The sequence below is a fragment of the Cannabis sativa genome, chromosome 4, assembly GCF_029168945.1.
Source record: "Cannabis sativa cultivar Pink pepper isolate KNU-18-1 chromosome 4, ASM2916894v1, whole genome shotgun sequence".
Classification (NCBI taxonomy): Eukaryota; Viridiplantae; Streptophyta; class Magnoliopsida; order Rosales; family Cannabaceae; genus Cannabis; species Cannabis sativa.
Genome location: NC_083604.1, coordinates 34,425,254 through 34,445,728, shown reverse-complemented (window position 1 = coordinate 34,445,728; position 20,475 = coordinate 34,425,254). Strand labels below are relative to the sequence as shown.

The 20,475-nt window shown below is 35.7% G+C and overlaps 1 protein-coding gene and 1 long non-coding RNA gene across 2 annotated transcripts; one reads left to right on the top strand and one right to left on the bottom strand.

Annotated features, from left to right (window-relative positions):
* Positions 1 to 8,024: 8,024 nt before the first annotated feature.
* LOC133036898 (uncharacterized) lies at positions 8,025 to 9,038 on the bottom strand. Its single transcript, XM_061113669.1, has 3 exons — positions 8,591 to 9,038; positions 8,116 to 8,463; positions 8,025 to 8,029 (listed from the first exon to the last, which is right to left on the bottom strand). Exons 1-3 carry the CDS (start codon positions 9,036 to 9,038, stop codon positions 8,025 to 8,027), a joined length of 801 nt encoding a protein of 266 aa, XP_060969652.1.
* Positions 9,039 to 19,371: 10,333 nt separating this feature from the next.
* Positions 19,372 to 19,840, top strand: LOC133036485 (uncharacterized). Its single transcript, XR_009687113.1, has 2 exons — positions 19,372 to 19,499; positions 19,585 to 19,840. It is a non-coding gene; the product is annotated as an uncharacterized LOC133036485 (long non-coding RNA).
* Positions 19,841 to 20,475: the final 635 nt, after the last annotated feature.

Below are 20,475 nucleotides of genomic sequence, written 5' to 3'. Positions count from 1 at the left end.
CTGCCGTGTCCAACACGATACTGAGTCCCGCTACTGTCGTGTCCAACACGGTACTGAGCCACTACTGCCATGTCCAACATGGTACTGAGTTTTGAACGTTCACAGGGACGGTACTATTGACAAGTATCCTCCTGATCGGTCGAACCGGTCATACTCCGGCTGCTGGTCATACTCCGGCCACATGCCAGACGGGATAGGTCAATAGCACGGAACCACCAACCAAATGTCAGCCTGATCGGTCAAACCGGTCATACTCCGGCTGCTGGTCATACTCCAGCCTGTACCGACGTGACAGGGTTGGATGGTTCGAAGCCAACATACAACTAATGTAATCTAATAGGCTTCCTACATGCACGCTAAACATGTAATCTACATATGCCTACTGTGATACTAATCTTACCTGGATTCCGAATTTAGGTGTGCCAGTCAACCTGACTGGAACTTAGCTGAGCGACGGATTACAGGCTCCTAAACCGTAAAAATCACAACACCGATAAGTGACACGCTAAATCACAACGGGGACAAAGGTTTTAAAACCAAACTTAACCTACTGCAACTTAATACAAAAATACCCCCAAACTAGCAGAGAACAAACTGTCTGAAAACCCGAAACTAGCACGAAACGACAAGTTGAGAAAAAACCGGTTTCACACCTACTGCAAAATCCGGGTAACCGGTTTTACACGCAGTGTAAAACCGGTTAGCCGGTTTTACCCAGAAAAACCTCAAAAATCAATTCTCCAACCAAAACGTTTCCAAACTCAACCAAACTTTCCAGACCTGCTAATGAGACCCTAATAAACATTTTCCAAGTGATAAAACAAAGCTTCAAGCACAAAATCAAAATCCACCATTAAAGCTCCAAGCTTTGAGTTCAAAACTCAAACTTGGTTAAATCTAACCAACAAGCATCCAAACCAACTCAAATCTACTTAAACATGCATAAAATCACCTCTGGAAACTACAACAAACATCACAAAACAGCAGCAACAGATTTCAACAATTTTCTTTGAAAACCATAGCTTTGAGCCAAAATTTCATAACTTAATAAACTCAAGAAATCATCAGTCCTAACATGCATGAATCAACATTTTAAATCAAAAATAAACCTCTGAAAACTACATCAAAATACCGCAGCAACCACAACTCAAAAATAAGCATGCAACATACCAATTTCACCATTTTTTCAACAAAACAAAGAAGGAAATAACAAAAGCTAACCTAGCTTGAAGTGGACCTTAAAATGAGATGAATCAACAAGCAACTTCAATGGAGAAAAATCAGCTCCTTGCTGCTCCAAAGCTTGGCCGAAAGTGAGAGGAAAGAAAGAGAGAGTGTTTTGCAATTTTTTTCTATTTTCTAACTTTGAAATTTTGAGTGAAATGAAAATAAATGAAAAGAAGGCTTTAACTAATAATCTATTTCAGCCACATAATCAAATAAATAACATATTATTTTTCAATTTAATCAAGTAACTAAAAGACAAAAGTCAATGGGGCAAAAAGCCCATTTTGCCCCTCCACACTAAAATCACATAAAAATCACTAAAGGGGGTATTTTGGGAAATTCTAAATTCCCGGCCATTCCCGACATTCCCAATGTCTAATAAACCGTCCCCAACTACTAACATACTAAGTTGTGATTTCTACTGAGCCAAACGCCGAGTTCCAAAATACCGGGCACCGGAAATGCAAAATATGAAAACTACTGAATGACATAGCAATGCATTTCTGAATTCAATAAATAACAGTATAATAAATTATTTAAATAGCTATAAATAATTTCATAATTAATCATAAACAACTGATAATTTCCAAATTAACTAAGCGGGCTTTACATTAGTACTAATAGATAAATTAATTATTAAAATCTGTGATAATATTAAAAAGTTCACTAACAGAAAACACTAAAAATGGACATCATAACGACACTAAAACTGTCTGTCAAGGATCCCTCTTGTAAAAGTTTTACAAAAAGACTATATACAATGACAAGTCAAAATATGAAATAAAAATACAAAGTAAATAGAACCCAAAATAACTCTTCGCATCTCGGCACACATGCCGGTAGGGTCAATATGTACATTGCTAAAGAAGACGGTCACCTCATGGCTACTCTAGTTTTCCTTTGCCTTTATCTACACCACATAGCACCCGTGGGTCACAAGGACTCAGTAAGAAACGTAATAACAACAATCGTATAATTTATTACTCGAATATTATCATTTATACTCAAACAATCATAATCAAATGATCATACATTACTCAAAAGATGAAACCCAAATCACTACTGGCATTGGAAATGGAAATTTTGCCCATTTTCACAGGCCGGGCCGGGCCCCCGGCCCGACGGGGCGGCTTTGGCCCGATTACATTGGGTTGTTATCGGGCTTCCGGCCTGGCCCAGTACATATTATTTCAAGTCAGGCCCGGCCCGACCCGATTTCATTTTTTTTCTGCTTGTTTGTTTTCTTTTGCTTTTTTTCAGCTTTGGCCCGATTATATAGTAAAAAATAATGCAACAGAGAATGATAAGATCAGCTCAATGAGCTTTTGGGGTATGCTTTCATTTATATATCCACTAGGGCAACACTTTGTACAATCTAGAAGGGACGCGTCATTCCCAAAAGGTTGGAATACAAATCAAATAAAAGAAAAGAATATACTTGGACACTAACCGAAAAGAGAGAGAAGAGGTACAATTACAATGATTGACAAATCATGTACAAATGAGTAATGAATAAATAATGGTAACAAGTAACAGAGAGTAACCAGTAACCAGTGGCATGAATATCATTCTCTAGCACCTCCTCTCAAACTAAGTGGGGTATTGACCACACCTAGTTTGTCAACAAGAAAATGGAACCTTGAATTGGACAGACTTTTGGTCAAGCAATCTGCTGTTTGATCATGACTGGGAATGTATCTGATGTCGAGAGCTTTGGCTAGAACTTTGTCCCTGACAAAATGCACATCTAACTCAATATGCTTAGTTCTAGCATGATAAACTGGATTGGAGGCCAAAGCACTAGCCCCCATGTTGTCACACCAGATAATTGGAGTATGTTGCAGAGGAAAACTCAGTTCTTTGAGTAAAGACTGAATCCATGTGATTTCTGTAGCAACTTGAGCAAGTGCTCTGTATTCTGATTCTGTACTGCACCTTGAGATTACAGCTTGCTTTTTCGATGACCAAGACACCAAAGAATCCCCAAAATAAACACAGTAGCCAGCTACTGATCTTCTATCATCAGGGCAACATGCCCAGTCAGCATCAGAATAACCTGTAAGAGTTAGTCTGTCACTGTATTTGATGTGTAAGCCATGATCTTGTGTGCCCTTTAGATATCTCAAGATTCTCTTTGCTGCAGACCAGTGAACATCAGTTGGAGCCTTAAGAAACTGGCTTAATTTGTTCACAGAGAAGCTTATATCTGGTCTGGTATGAGTGAGATACTGAAGTGCCCCAATTAAGCTTCTATAATCTGTAGGATTTTTCATTGGTGTGCCATCTTGTATAGACAATGCCTTTCCTACTATCATGGGAGTCGAGCAAGCTTTCAGACGTGCCATGTCAGTTTTATCAAGCAAATCTGCTATATATTTTCCCTGAGACAAAAACCTTCCAGTGTCATCTCTGCATACTTCTATTCCCAGAAAATAATGCAGCAACCCAAGGTCCTTTAAAGCAAAAACTTTGTTGAGTTTGCTTGTAAACTGTTTAAGCTTGACTGAGTTGTTGCCTGTAACAATTATATCATCTACATAGATGAGAACAAACACAATGTCAGTAGCATTTTTGTAGAAAAACAAGGAGGTATCTGCCTTAGAATTTCTGAATTTCCACTCGAGCAGTGTGTGCTTCAGCTTGTCAAACCAAGCCCTTGGGGCTTGTCTCAGCCCATACAAAGATTTGGATAGTTTACAAACATAATTGGGATGATTTTTGTCTTCAAAACCAGCAGGTTGTGCCATATAAACATCCTCTGTGAGAGTTCCATTTAGAAAAGCATTGTTTATGTCGAGTTGTCTAACCTCCCATGACTTTGCTACAGCAATGGTCAAAACAATTCTGATTGTACAGGCCTTTACTACAGGGCTAAATGTTTCCCCATAGTATATACCAGGTCTTTGACTAAATCCCTTAGCCACAAGTCTTGCTTTGAGTCTTTGGAGAGAACCATCAGCATTTAACTTGATTCTATGCACCCATTTGTTTCCAACAATATTCATATTAGGCAGCCTTGGAACCAACACCCATGTTTTATTCTTTTTCAAGGCATGAACTTCTTCTTTCATAGCATTATTCTAGCCCTCATGAGCTAAAGCTTCAGCAAGAGACATAGGCAGTTTGTATTCATCTGTTGCTGCAGCTTTTCCCATGTAGGTTTTGAGTTTAAAAATCCCAGCCTTGGCTCTTGTTATCATGGGGTGAATAGGGGCAAGTGAAGTGCCAGTATGTTCAATAATCTGCTCTTCATCTTGCTGATTGTTGTTTTCACTGCCCTGAATATCAGTAGCAACAAGATTTCACTTTGAACTTCTCTGGTTTCGAAAGCATAACTGCTGTCATGATCACTGTGTGTATTTTGCTGAGACTGATTATTGTCAGAAAGTGCTTCATGAGTGCTGAGGATGGGATCTCTATCAGTTTGAACATGGTTGTTACTGTTTGGTTTGGACTGTGTTTCAGGTGTTGGAACATTTAAAGATACAGACCAGGAAGGGAGTTGGACCTGAACTGGTTTTTCAGTTTGGAAATTGTTGAGAAATCCATGCTTAAATGGAAATTCATTTTCATTAAAGATCACATTTCTTGAGATATACACTCTCCATGTACTGCTTAAACATTTATAGCCCTTAAAGTTTTCACTGTAACCCAAGTTTACACACTTAGTGGAATGGTATTGAAACTTGTGTGTTTGATAAGGTCTTATACATGGATAACAAGCAACACCAAAAGTTTTAAGATATTTGTTATCAGGTTTCTTGGAAAATAGAGTTTCAATGGGAGAAATGTTTCCCAAAACAGGTGTTGGTAACCTGTTTATAAGGTGTACAGCAGTAAGAAAAGCATCACACCAATACTTTAAAGGCATGCTTGCTTGGGCAAGGAGAGTAAGACCCATTTCCACAATGTGTCTATGTTTTCTCTCAGCTCTATCATTTTGAGCTGAGGTATGGGGACAAGAGTGTTGGAAATCAATGCCACTTTCAATAACAAGGTTAGTGAAAGGTTGATACTCACCACCATAATCAGATTTCAGCCTTTTTATTTTTCTATTAAAGTGGTTTTCAGAAAGGTTTTTGAACTGTGTGAAAGCTTGGAAGGCATCTGACTTGGCTTTTAATGGGTAAAGCCAAGTATACCTGCTGAAATCGTCTATAAAATGAATGTAAAATCTGAAATTGGTGTTGGACATGATGGGGGCAGGGCCCCAAATGTCAGTGTGCACTAACGCGAGTGGATTTTTGGCTTTGTCATGATTTAGTTTAAAGGGCAGAGCATGGGATTTGCCATATTGGCAAGCCTCACAAAAATGAAACTCATCATTCTTAACATTCTTAATATTCATTTGATTTAGAACAAGGTTCAACACATGATTGGAGGGATGGCCAAGTTTCCTATGCCATTTGTCCTTAATTGAATTTAGACTAGACACATTATCAGTCATAGACTGAGTTACACTTTGATTAACAACAGAAGACGAAGCAGACAGACATGTGGACTTAGATTGAGAGGCTCGTGAAACAGAGGAACTTTGACAGGTTTTGTTTGATGGCTTGACACAGGTTGGCTCGAACTGATAAAGCCCTTCCTTAAGCTTCCCTTGAAGCACTTTCCTCTTTGTTTGGTTTTCCTTCACACAACAATGATCAGATGAAAACTCAACAGTAACATCATTATCATTAGTTAATTTCGAAATACTAATGAGATTTTTAGTTATCATGGGAACAAGTAACATTTCTTTCAAAACAAGAGGGCTGCTGTCATTATTAGTTGAAATAAAACCAGATCCAATGTGCTCAGTAGATAGCTTATTACCATCACCAACAATTAGAGAATCCTTACCATTATACTTGGATTTCTGGTTTAGATTTCCAGCTTCAGAGGTAATGTGGTTGCTGGCACCACTATCAGCATACCAAGCATCATCTTGAAGCATTTCAGGAGTAGCAACAAAGGCAGCAGCATTTTGTCCAGGCTTGCTATTTTCATTTGCACTTCCAGGTGGTGTTGTTCCCATGTACGACTCATCGTATCGATTGTAACAATATGCAGCAGAGTGTCCATATCTCCCACACACTTGACAAGTGGGTTTTGTGTTAGGTTTTATGCCCTAAATAAAACTCATTTCAATATAATCAGATTTACTTATTAATATAGATCAGAAATAACATTTAATGTTGCATGGTTCACATGATTTATTTCATGATTATATGTACATCATGTATAAATTCATCTGAAACCCTTTTCACATACTTGATCCTGTTTATTGTGCGAGTCGACACCTTTGGAAAGTAAACATGACTATGTGAATAAAGTTTCCTAGATTTATCAGACATAGGGTTTTACTGATATGATAATCTACAACAGAGTTTACTTGCATTTGGAGAAGTGCTATGTTCTTTCCAGAGCATTGGTTAAAGTAAAGCTCAGGTTGGATGCATGGAGTATGCATCGGAAGGGACCGATATTGAACTTTGACTTAGATTTACTAAACTTACCGTAATATCTATTCAAGTCAATATTGCCTAGTTGATCCTAGATCAAATGATCTTAATCCTGTTATGATAAGGCTCAATCTTAAAAGGCTATACGTGTTCTTTGATTTGTTAGTTAAGCGTACTTTTAGGTCAGGGTGATACGTACATTTTGGGAACACGGTAGTGCAATTGAGTGGGAGCGCTAGCATAAACATGGAATCTATAGCTTCTATCTGGCGAATAGTAAGCAAAGGATGATCTCCTTCGAGCTTGACCAAACGAACATAAATGGTGGAGTACTCATTTCACATAAGCTGAAATATCATTTATACGAGGTCAAGTGTTTTAAGGAATAAATACATTGTAGGGTGTAACGGTAATCTAATCCCTTTACGGTGTAGATCATTCATATAGAGGATCATTGATCACATTAGGATTATAACAATGGATAACTAACGATGCATCTATATGGTTGAACATATAGAGCATTCTATATACTTAGAGTGCAATTCTAAGTTCTATGCATGGATTCAACGAAGAATTAATAAGTTAGTGAATTTTAGTGCTAAATTCTTGGTCTACTTATTTGAAGCTCGGTTATATAGACCCATGATCCCCGCACTAGTGGAGATAATATTGCTTGTAAGACTCATGTAATTGGTTTTGATTAATCAATTATAATTCTCAATTTAGACTGTCTATTTGTGAAATTTTCACTAAGTAAGGGCGAAATTGTAAAGAAAGAGTTTTAGGGGCATATTTGTTAATTATGATACTTTGTATGGTTCAATTAATAAATATGATAAATGACAATATTATTTAATAATTATTTATAGTTATTAAATAGTTAGAATTGGCATTTAAATGGTTGAATTAGAAAATTGACGTTTTTGAGAAAATCAGATGCAGAATTGAGAAAACTGCGAAATCCAAGTAAGGCCCATTACTGTACATGGCCGGCCACTTGGTTTGAATTTTTAAACTGATATTTTCATTATTTTAATGCCAAATAATTCAAACCTAACCCTAGTGGAATGCTATAAATAGATAGTGAAGGCTTCAGGAAAATTACACTTAAATTTTCTATTTTTCCTTCAGAGAAAAACCTGAGCCTTCTCTCTCCCTATCTTTGGCCGAATTTACTCTCTCTCTCTTCCTCATTGAGATTTTGAAATACTTAGTGTATGAGTAGTGCCCACACACAGCAAGTGATACCTCAAACATAGTGAGGAAGATCGTGAAGAAAGACTTTCAGCAAGAAGGAGTTTCAGCATCAAAGATTTAGAGAAAGAGATCCAGGTTCAGATATTGATAATGCTATGCTACATCGTTTTCGAAAGTTAATATTTAGGGTGTTAATCAACATACTTGTGAGTAGATATAAGATCCTGGTAAAATAATTGCCAACATTTTGGACCACCTCTACCACCTCTTCCTCTTCCATTTGACCTTCCACGATTGCTGCTGTTATTGTTGTTTCCTCCTCTGCCTCTCGAGTTTCCTGGGTTGTAATTTCCACCACCAGCAGAGCCTTTGTTATCAAGGTTGGCTGAGGGAGAGCCATTGTTTCCATGTTTGCTATTTCCAGAGAAGGAGCCGAGTCTATCAAGCTTGCTGTCAAAACTCAGCAGTAGATCTTGAAGAGTTTGCCAAGTTGTCTTTTCTCTAGCTTCAATCTGCAGCACAATGGGCAAGTATTCCATGTCTAAACCAGAAAGCACGTTAGAAACAAGGAGGGATTCAGGGTAAGGATCACCTGCAAGAGCTAGTACATTTGCCCCATTGCTTCTTTTGCTTGAGGTATTCTGTCATGTTCATAGAGTTCTTTCTCACAGTCTAAATTTTAGTTCTATACTCATCCATTTTGGCCTTTGAATGTGCACCAAACGAGGACTCTAAACCACTCCACAGATCAGCAGAAGAAGAGCATCCCATAACTTCAGTGGCTATGCTCTCAGTCATTGACCCATATAACCACCCCATGAGCAATTGATCGTTGACAATCCACTGTTCAAACTCGGAATTCATTTCAGAAGTAGTTCCTGGTTCACCTTCAACACTAGGTGCTGAAATATATTCAGCTGGTCTTGATCTGCCTCCTGTTAAGTAGCCATCAAGACGATGTCCCCTTACAATGGCCATGACCATTGTTTTCCACAGGGAGAAATCGTTCCTGTCTAACTTGAGAGCAAACTGCTGATTTAAGGTACTCCTAAAGTGAGGAACAGAGACATTAGAGGAAGAAGCTCCAAATGTACTGAACTGCTGGTTAGCAACATTGCTACCAGTTTGAGCTGATGCATTTCCAGGGGTATGCTCACCAGGGGCCATGGAACTTTACTGGTGCTCTGATACCAAGTAAAAAATAATGCAACAGAGAATGATAAGATCAGCTCAATGAGCTTTTGGGGTATACTTTCATTTATATAGCCACTAGGGCAACACTTTGTACAATCTAGAAGGGACACATCATTCCCAAAAGGTTGGAATACAAATCAAATAAAAGAAAAGAATATACTCTGACACTAACCGAAAAGAGAGAGAAAAGGTACAATTACAATGATTGACAAATCATGTACAAATGAGTAATGAATAAATAATGGTAACAAGTAACATAGAGTAACCAGTAACCAGTGGCATGAATATCATTTTCTAACATATATATTTATATATGTATAAGTCGGTGCTCTGGTGTGCGTGTTCCCACCTTGTGAGCTTAGATGTTTAGGGCTTATATATATACACAATCATATATAGTAGATGATATTATTGACTGTTGTTTCAACTTGTCTACTGCAGAGTTTTAGGCACATTCATTATTTGATCAGGGAAAAAGAGACTCTGAATCAGCACGAGAGAGATATCATAGTGAGAAGAGAGAGATAGTACGTATTGGTATTTAATTAATCTTAATTAAACATATATGTTCTACTTAATCATCTAATACCCGTTATTAATTATATATTCCGTGCCTCCAATTCTCTCAATTAAATATACCATAATGGCGTACGTATACATTATAATTATACTACTGATCTCACCATGCATGGTTTTCGTATTAATTAAAAAATATTTAAGAAACACTAGCATGCACTGATGTTTGTTTTAGTCGCGACTTTGAATATTGATAATGATTTTTAGTTACAAAACATCAGTGAAGATAAGACTATTTAGTGACGAGAATATGTTACCATTCATATGCGTATATATGTATAGAGAGTTATAGTAGTATTCAGCATTTGTATAAATAAATAAAATAAATTGATTTTTTTTTTAAAAAAAAAAAAGAAAGGAATACGGGTCGGGCTTGACCCGCAATGCTGAATAAAGAAGTCGGACCGGGCCGGGCCAGGCCAAAACAATATCGAGTCGGGCCGGTCTATGGCGGGCCGGGCCGGGCCGGGCCGGGCCCGATTGCCATTCCCAACTGGCATCTGTCATGAATAAACATCAGTCTAAAGATATTTTGTAATATAAACTATTATACCATTAATAGAAATCATATTCATTAAATAATATATTATATATATTACCTCATAAAGGAACCATCTTGATTACATCACATTGCCTAATCAGGCAAGTCGATAATTTAATCTAGTAATCTAATATTGCATTGTTTAATCAGGCAAGCACGTTCCATAGCCTGACACCCATATATCGCATAACCGCATCACCTAATCAGGTGAGCCCGTGCCGAAACCTGGCACCCATGTATTGCATCACCTGATCAAATAAGCCCGTACCCTTTCTTGGCACCAACATATCACATCACCTAATCAGGTGAGTCTGTGCCTAAATTTGGCACTTACATGTCACTACCCCTCATCCCTAATCAAGAATCGCCGATAGGAAGAAACCTAACAACGGTTTTAGTCATGCCATAACTTGACATTCATATGTCACTGCCGCTTATACCTAATCAGGTATCGCCGATAGGTATATCGCATCACCTAATTAGGTGAGCCTATATATCACATTCATGGTATCATCACATTGTCATTGCCTAATCAAAAAATATTTTCATTACATAGCAATAATAACTGTATCTCCATCCCAATATCAATCAATTCTCAACAATTTGAATTACATTGCAATATAACTTGCTATGCAATACAATATACTTTTCTTACCTCAAGTTTTAGTTTAGGTATGCTAGACAACCTGCTAGGAGAACGATCAACTATTCCGAACCCTATGTTATAACAACGATAAACCAATAAGTGTCTATCCCAAAACACTGCTTAATATTCACATAAGACAGTCTAGGGTTTCGTAAAAAACCCCACGGTATAAATACACTAAAATAAAAACACATATTTTGGCTCTAAAACATACACCATATTGTACAACTTGTCGCAAGCTTCGAAATGGTATATAGAACGTCAAAAACAAACACTAGAGTGAAAAGTTATGACAAAAATATGATTTTTGATCTCCTCGGAATTTCCAAAAAATAGCAGGTCGTTTTGATGAAAATGGCCTACCATTTTTTGGCACGAAAATATCAAATTTTGCACTCACCCGAAACTCCTCCGAAACCTATCCAAATCATTTCAAACATCACATGGCACATATAAACCATATATACAACAATCCATATGTAACATAAAATAACATTGAGCCACTACAAGAAAGGGGACCTTTTATCCCACTTTTTTAGTTAACAAAAATAAAAAATGGGATAAAAGAGATATAAAGACTTTTTATCCCACTTTTAGATTTGGCGCCTCAAATATGCAGCAAATATTTTTTTAGACAAGGGCTCTGTTTGGTAGAAAGTTAAAAAAAAAATATTAAAGGCAAAAAAATAATTTCAAGATTCGATTTTTATGAGTTTGCCAAACAGGGGATAAATTTTTTAGGGAAACCTTTTATCCCGGTTATTAGTTAAAAACCGGGATAAAAGGGTTTAGTGTGAAACCCTTTTATCCCGGTTTTTAACTAATAACCGGGATAAAAGGTCATCCCTAAAATCCCAAAACTTCAACCAGCTGCTCGATCGACATATCAGACGTACAACCCAGAAACCCTCTCGCCCAAACCCAGAAACCCTCGCCCAAACCCTCACGCAAACCCTCTCGCCCAAACCCTCTCGTCTAAATCCTCGCCCAAACCCAAAAATTAACCCCAGCCCAAACTCCAGAATTCCATCCACTCCAATCGACATTGGCGGCGCCGTAGAAGCTGATAACAGTTTGGTCTTTATTCCCAGGTTTGCTCTTTCTTTTTATTTCTTTCTATATTAATTCAGTTTTATTAACTGCAATGGTATTTGTGATCTGGTTAAAAGATTAATGGAGCTATAATGCCCAGCTCCCACCACAAACAGTTGATATTGAGCCTGAGTAGTTAAAAAATGAGCTAAGAAATTGTTATTCAGTTTCTAATTTTCAGTGGCCAAATTATAATTTTCAGAGCATTAGTAAAATATCCTAAAGCATAAATTTGGGATTGTATAAGCTAGCCCTTGAAAAAGTGCAGAAGTAGTTCAAAAAGAAAAATGTTAAGTGGAAACTAAAATGCCAAGTTGGTGTCATAGAACCAAAATGTTAACAACATGGATTGTTTGTACACTCTTAACATTACATTGGTAACTAACCCCATTTGCTAGAAATCTTAGATAGATGTATATGTATTATCTATCATACATACAAAGACACAGAGAGATTGCATCTTTTTCTGTACATTCCATCAAAGACATCCAGTTTTATGAAAAGCTATCATTAAAAGAGAAATGAGAAAATCTTCTTTTTTTTAACTTTAGATTAATTATTCAATATGCTTTCTTTATCCAAATCCAAGAGTGGGGCCCCATCAAAAGTTAGAGAGAACTCTATTTATCCTCTATTCGTTTGGTGGTAGTACCATAACATATTTCACTCATTGAACAAATGAAAAGTTCAAATCACAGCAACATTCATAAATAAGAAAATAATCAACACATTTGACTTTAAAGAACATAGTCATGAAACCAAAAGGATAATGCTTAAAATTTAGGGGGCATGGAAATGTGGTTGTCATCAATTAAGTCATATTAAGTATTACTATTATTATCATTATTACTAACTATTACAAGATATTGGTAAAAGCCACATTTAAAGGCAGGAACTGCTTAGATATACTTAACTTTGTCCACAAGAATTTTACCTGGGAACAATAGGAATCTTATTTTGCTTGTGGTTGGGCCACACTGCAATATGATACAAAAGATTAGCTAGCTGTGTTTGAAGTCCTTTTTCACTTCAGTATCATGGAGCTAAATAACAAATCGTACTTAAAATTTGTTGTTAGTTTAAAATTATATTTGGGGTACATGTGTGCAGAAGTGTGTGTTTGTATATTTATATCAAAATGAGAGTAATGTAAGGTGAGGGGGCTTAGCATAGAGCCAAAATAGATTGGAATAATAATAAGCTTGAAAGGGGACACATTATTTCTATGTGATAAAGATAACATTTTTCATTACTTATAGCTCATACTATAGCTCATACTATTTCTTTCTGCACTTTCTTCACTCCAATCCAATCCACCATACCTTTTTCATTTATATTTTTTTGGCTTTAAATATTCTATCTGTTGTTTAACTTGGGTTTGGGCATGCCAGTAGTGGGGCTAATTTTCAATCTCACTGTTGCATTAATTACTTGTTGTGTGGTGTAGTGATAAAGATTGTTTTTATTGGCATCATTTTTCACTTAAGTTAAAGATTCAAAACACACCACAACTCTTCTTGAAGGGCTAGCAGGTATTGAGCCTTGTTTTGCTAGAATAGTAGAAAGGCTTACAATGTTAGAACCACACCACTTAGGTAGAACTCACCCCAAAAGACTAGCTTTAGAGAGATGAGAATACAGTCAATTTGGGATCCTAACATTCAACAACACTTAATCTTCTCTTATTGCTGTAATGATATTGTAATGTGTTTATCATAGTAAAAATTAATGTGTTTATATAAGTTTCAACTTGCTAGGTTAATCAATTGGATTAATTAGAAGATGCAAGAAATCAATCCAAGCATCTTTACTTGTGCTATAAGTGCAAGTATTTACTATATTTGAAGGTTAGGAATGAAATTTTTTGCAACTTTAAAATTCTTCTAGTTTTTGTTGTAGGTGAGAGACATAAAGAGAGATGTATGTAATAAAATGATATAGTTGAATAAAAAAAAAGATAAATATAAAAAAAATAAATACCAAAAAGTAGTAGTATAGGTCTTAGAAATAATTTTAGTGATCAAGTCTAACTATCAAAAATTAACAATTATTTTTCTTATGGCACTCATTGTTAACAACAATTTATTTACTTAGCTAACATTGGTTTATGTAATAGTTAGTAACTAATAGTCCTTGAAAAAGTCATTTCGAATGTGATGCAGGAGAAACTAATAAAATAAAATTAATAAAATTACAATTAGCTTATTATATATATATATTTATTAGTAGATTAATTTAATTTAATTTAATTACAACAGACGATGAGAGAAAGATGAAGTTTCTGAAAAGCTTTCCAGGAGCTAAGACAAGGTTGGTTCTGTTCGCTGATATTTACACTCCTGATTTTACTAATTCTAAAGCTATTAGAGGAGTTTGAATATGTTAGATATTCATCCATAGTGAAGTAGATTCTGCGATATAAATGTACTGCGGTCGGATGGGTGACAATTATTATATTGCTAAATGCTATTTTGATTAATTTTTCTTGTTATCTGATTTACTTGCGTGCATTGTTAGATAGTTATTAAATTGAGAAATGTTGTAGAAATAGGGGAAACTATGGCCAATTTTTTTTAGGATTCTTAAACGAACATGTGTTTTAGTCAATTTCTATCTGCTTTTAAAGAGATCCTGCCGATGGAAAATTGCTTTCCAGAGTCGACATATGAGGTGAAGAAAACTTTAAGTTCGATAGGGTTGAACTATGAGAAGATTCATGCATGTCCAAATGATTGCATTTTATATCGTAAAGAGCATGCCCACATGGACACTTGTCCGGAATGTGGTTTGCCACGGTACAAGCCGAACAAGAGTAAGGAGATCCGAAAACTTATTCCAGAGAAATTCTTGTGGTACTTGCCTTTAATTCCACGACTGAAGTGGTTCTATCGAAGTGCAGAAACTGCTGAAAACTTATTATGGCACGAGAAAAGGCGAGTGAAAGACGGTAAACTCCGACATCCTGCTAATTCACAGGCTTGGAAAAAAGTAAATTATTTGAATCCAGACTTCGCAGTTGCACCAAGACATCTACGGCTTGGTCTATCAGCCGATGGAGTAAATCCACATAGATCTCTTAGCAGCCGACATAGTTCATGGCCTGTGTTTCTTGTTATGTACAACCTTCCTCCTTGGTTGGTGATGAAAAGGAAATTTACGATGTTATCGCTAATGATTTCAGGGCCTAAACAGCTGGGACATGATATCAATGTTTATTTGGCACCATTAGTTGATGACTTGAAAGAGTTGTACGAAGATGGTGTTGATGCATACGATGGTTTTAAGAAAGAAGTTTTTAAGTTGAAGAAATTTGTCTTTGTTGTGGACTGTTAGTGATTTCCCTGCGTATAGTAATCTATCAGGGTTGAGCACAAAAGGCTATGAAGGTTGTCCTATTTGTTGTACCAATACACGAGCTCGTCGGTTGTCAAATGGACGCAAAATGTGTTACATGGGCCATAGACGATATTTGCCCCTAAGTCACCCTGACAGAAATAAAAAACAAGCATTTGACGATACTGTAGAACGAGAAGTTGCACCTTTCCCACTTTCAGAGCGACAAATTCTTGAAGAAGTTGAGAAAATAGATTTCAAGTATGGAAAGGGCAAGAAAAAGAGAAACCCCAATGGATGTTTTCAAAGAAAATCGATTTTCTTCCGTCTTCCATACTGGAAAGATTTACTTGTTAGACATTGTTTGGATGTCATGCACATAGAAAAGAATGTGTGTGAAAGCATTGTCGGTACGTTACTTGACATCCCTGGTAAAAGTAAAGATAGTTTGTCTAGTCGTTTAGACATTGTTGAGTTGGGAAAGACACAGTTTGGCACCTGTGGATAAAGGCAAACGTACATATTTACCTCCTGCAGCTTTCACATTGTCTAAAGAAGAGAAACAAGCCGTATGCAACTCATTTGCAAAGATGAAAGTGCCTGATGGGTATTCATCTAACGTTCGAAACTTAGTGTGTATGGAAGAATTAAAGTTAATGGGTATGAAATCGCATGATTGTCACACGTTAATGCAACAATTACTTCCAATTGCCATTCGATCAGTCTTACCTAAAAAAGTTCGACAAACTTTGACAAAGGTTTCCATATTCTTTAATCAATTGTGTGGGAAAGAATTAGAAATGAAGAAATTGAATTCATTGCATGATGACATAGTTAAAACTCTATGCAATCTTGAAAAATATTTCCCTCCATCATTCTTTGACATAATGATACATTTGATGGTCCATCTAGTAAGAGAAGCGAAATTGTGTGGGCAAGTTTGGGCGAGATGGATGTATCCATTTGAACGAAATATGAAGGTATTGAAAGGTTACGTGCGTAATCACAATCTGCCTGAAGCTTGTATGGTTGAGTGTTATATATCAGAGGAGGCAGTGGAATTTTGCACGGAGTACATAGCAGGAGTTGATGCAATCGGACTTAGCAAGCCACGAAATCATTCAAACGGGGTGGATAGAGGATTACGAGGGAAAGGATCAATGGTGACTGTATCTAGATCAGAATTGGATCAAGCTCATTTGCTTGTGCTTGAGAATAACCCTGAAGTCCAACCATATATAACGTAAGTTATGTATTTTCTATTCAACTTTATACTTTATATTCTTCTACTTCAAATGAAATTTGATATGACTTATACTATATCGTTTCAGTGATAACTTGGAATTATTACAATCAATGATTCCAACTAAGGTCAAGAATAAAAAGAGATGGGTACTAGAGGAGCATCGTAAAACATTTATTGGATGGTTAAAGAATACCATTCTAGCTATTGATCATGGTGTGTCGAAAGAGTTAGAATACATATCGTTTGGACCAGATACTCAAGTAGTAAAGCATCATGCTTACATTGTGGGGGGGAAAAGATTTCATACAAAGGAAAGAGATGATGCTCGAACGGTTCAAAATAGTGGAGTAAGTATTGTTGCAGAAGCAATGCATTTTGCATCAACAAAGGACAGAAACCCGGTGCAATCCACTATGACATATTACGGGGTTGTTGATGAAATTTGGGAGCTTGATTATGGATTGCTTCGAATTCCACTTCTTAAATGCTCTTGGGTGGAGAATAAAGGCGGAGTTAGAACAGACGAACTTGGTTTCACTTTGGTTGATTTAAGCAAAAGAGGTAGCAAGAACGATCCTTTTATCATGGCTACCCAAGCGAAATAAGTATTTTACATAACTGATCCCATTGATTCTAAATGGTCAATTGTTTTACAATGTTAAATTTTAATCACGCCAATAGAATTTAATCTAGTTTTTATATATAGAAAAAAGAACTCGGTGTTGACAATGTTGAGAGATACCAACTCTGGATGAGAGCACGGACAAAGAACAATATTTTGATCGCAGAATATGACAAGGAAATTGAGCAGAAAATAGTAAGTATGTCAATTATGGTAAGAAAAAACAATAACATATATTTTTGTTACTAACTTTGTCATTGGTTTGTTTCATAGAATTAATTAAAAGAGAAAGTTAGTACTAGTGAAATCGAAGCTAAGGGTCAGAATGATATCTTAACGCAAGCTTTAGGCACACCTGAGCACCCAGGTCGTGTTAGAGCTGTTGGGTATGATGTTTCTTTAATTGAGTCATATTACTTCTTTTTTTTTATATATATATTTTAGAGTCTAACTAAGTTGGTACATTATGTTGCAGGTCATTTGCCAAGATTTCTACCGTGTTTGGTAGAACTCAAAGAAAGAAAAGAGTTGAGGTCAATGTCGATAGTGAACATGTCGCTGAAATCAAAAGATTAAAAGCTGAAATTGAAAGGCTAAAAGCACAAAAAAATGCACAAACAGAAGAGCTTCAAGCCTTAGACAATGAATATAGAAATGAACAGCGACATGAAGACCAAGAACCGACCGACATCTATGAAGAACAAGAAAAACCCTTGGCAAATGAAGACCAAGAACCGACCGACATCTATGAAGAACAAGAACAACCCTTGGAAAATGAAGACCAAGAACCGAGTGGCAACTATGAACACCAAGAACCGAGTGGCAACTATGAACACCAAGAACCAATGGACTATGAGGATGTAAGTCAATGTGTAAAATTATGTTCGGATAACATTGACAATGTTGTGGCTGAGGGTGTCATAATTGAGGCGGTTGGTTACTTTTCATATCATGGTGACATAATTACAAATGATTATGCACGGGTTCAAATAACACAAGTTATTCAAGGGGAAGCTGAAATCCCATATCCAAGAGGTGCAATACGCTATGTTTGTGATGCATGTAACAAATTGGTTCCTTGGCCTAGGGAATTGATTTTGACTGAAGAGGTATGGAATAATTTACTTGTATTTACATTAATGTTAAATTATATATGAATTGTATTACAATTTTACTTGTAATTATGTAGGTTTCTCTAATTAAGAAGCTTCATAGCTCAACCAACTCGAAGGGGAAAGAGAAATGTAAAGGAAAAGAGAAGATAGTGGAACATCTTGATTCCACTAAATCTTATGAGAAATTCATTGCAGAGGTACTTGACAAGACTCATATTTCTCTTCAGGCCATGTTCTTGGAATATATGAGAGTAAAAGGTAAAAATGAGTTTGTGAGGGTTCCTGTTAACCCATCCTTATTCTACCGAGTTCACATCTACATAAATTATGAAGATGTCATACAAGTGGCCACCCAAGATGAACTTACGGGTTCAGCTATGTTATTTGGACTAAGGTATTTCATTAACTTTGATTAATATATCATATAGTCATATATTATGTTAGTGGAGTTTGAATATCTTAGATATTCATCCGTAGGGAAGTAGGTTCTGGGTTTGATTGACTGTGTAGAGATATAAGGAAAAACTCTACCCATTTGTTGTATTGCTATGCACTTAAAAAAATTTCGGGAATGTTATGGAAATAAGGGAAACTCTGCCCATTTTTTTTTAGGACTCTATTTGATTTTTTTTCTTTTTTAAACAGATGCATTTGGGAAAATTTAAATCAAAGACAAAAAGAGTTATACAAGTTTTATGATGTCGAGCTTCTTAGTTATAACAATGAGCAGGACAAGGTGATAGCCATCAATCAATTATCAATTTGGTTAAACACTATGACTCATGTAGGACAATATTATTTTATACCATGGAACATAGGGTAAGAATCACACATCTCTTTCACTTTCCCTATGATATTTATTTTTATATTAATATAACATTGTTACTTTTTTCAGCAAGCATTGGATGTTGATTATAGTAATGACATCGGGAAGAGTTGTATTCTTAAACCCGCTTAAATCTAAAATCCCGTCAGACATTGCTCAGATGATAAAGGCGTAAGTTTAGAACTTTAAGTTATTCATTCTAATATAATCATCAATTAATAAATTCTAAATGCTTAAATTATAATTTTTTTTAATGTCTTTAACAGTGCATATGCAAATATAGTTCAAATGCTATTGTATTTGGCAAAAATGGACCGGAGATATGGACCTTTGCTTGTCCAAAGCATCCATACAATTACGAATGTGGTTACTATGTACTAACTTACATTCGTGATATGCTTCAACATTCAAATCCCATTGAAGCCATAAAAGCAAAAGTAAGTATATACTCATTTTTACTATAAATACAAACATATAAAAGTATTATCTTCTTAATTAGTTTTATTTTTTTTAAATTGACAGTTTGGCGGCCTATCCCAATATTCTGAGGACGATCATCTCTTATCGCTTCGACAACAGTGGTTAAGTCAATTGCTTCCCTTGATATATAAAAATTAACTAGTAGTCTTTTATTGTATTTTTTTAGACAATGTGTAGTATTTAATTTAGAGATTTATGCATAATATGTAAAGTGTTATTTAGAATTGAACTTACAAATTATTATTGTTGTTATTAAAAATGATATTAATCATTTATTTTAAATTAAGTTTTTTTTATACATACTCTATATAATTATAAAAATATAAATGATATTTATTATTATTGAAAAAAATAAATGAAATGAAATGTAATAAAATTAAAAGAAAAAAATAAAAAACCTATACATTTCAAATTAAAGGTCACTTTTAAATTTTATAAAAAAAAAAAAAAGTGGGATAAAATGCACCTTTTTATCCCAGTTTTTTCATAAAAAGTGGGATAAAACGGTACATTTTATCCCACTTTTTTCGTCAAAAGTGAGATCAAAAGTACCCTTTTATCCCACTTTTCTCTAAAAATCGGGATAAAAGGGGTACATTTTATCACGGTTTTTTCTAAAAAACTAGGATAAAAAGTACCCCTTTTATCCCGGTTTTTTAAATACCTTTTATCCCACTGGCATACATCCCGATTTTCATATTAGCGAAAACCGGGATAAAAAGCCTTAAAAACCGGGATAAAAGGCCTTTCCTTGTAGTAGTGAGCCCTTAATTAGAAAACGCCATTAAAGCTCGAACTTAAGTTTCAAAAAGTTCCAAACTCAATTTCTAACTCAAAATCACCTCAAATTCAACAAGTAAACATAGAAACTAGTCCCATAGCTACCAAAGAATAATTCCATAAAGTGAGAATCTCCATAACTACTCTAAATCA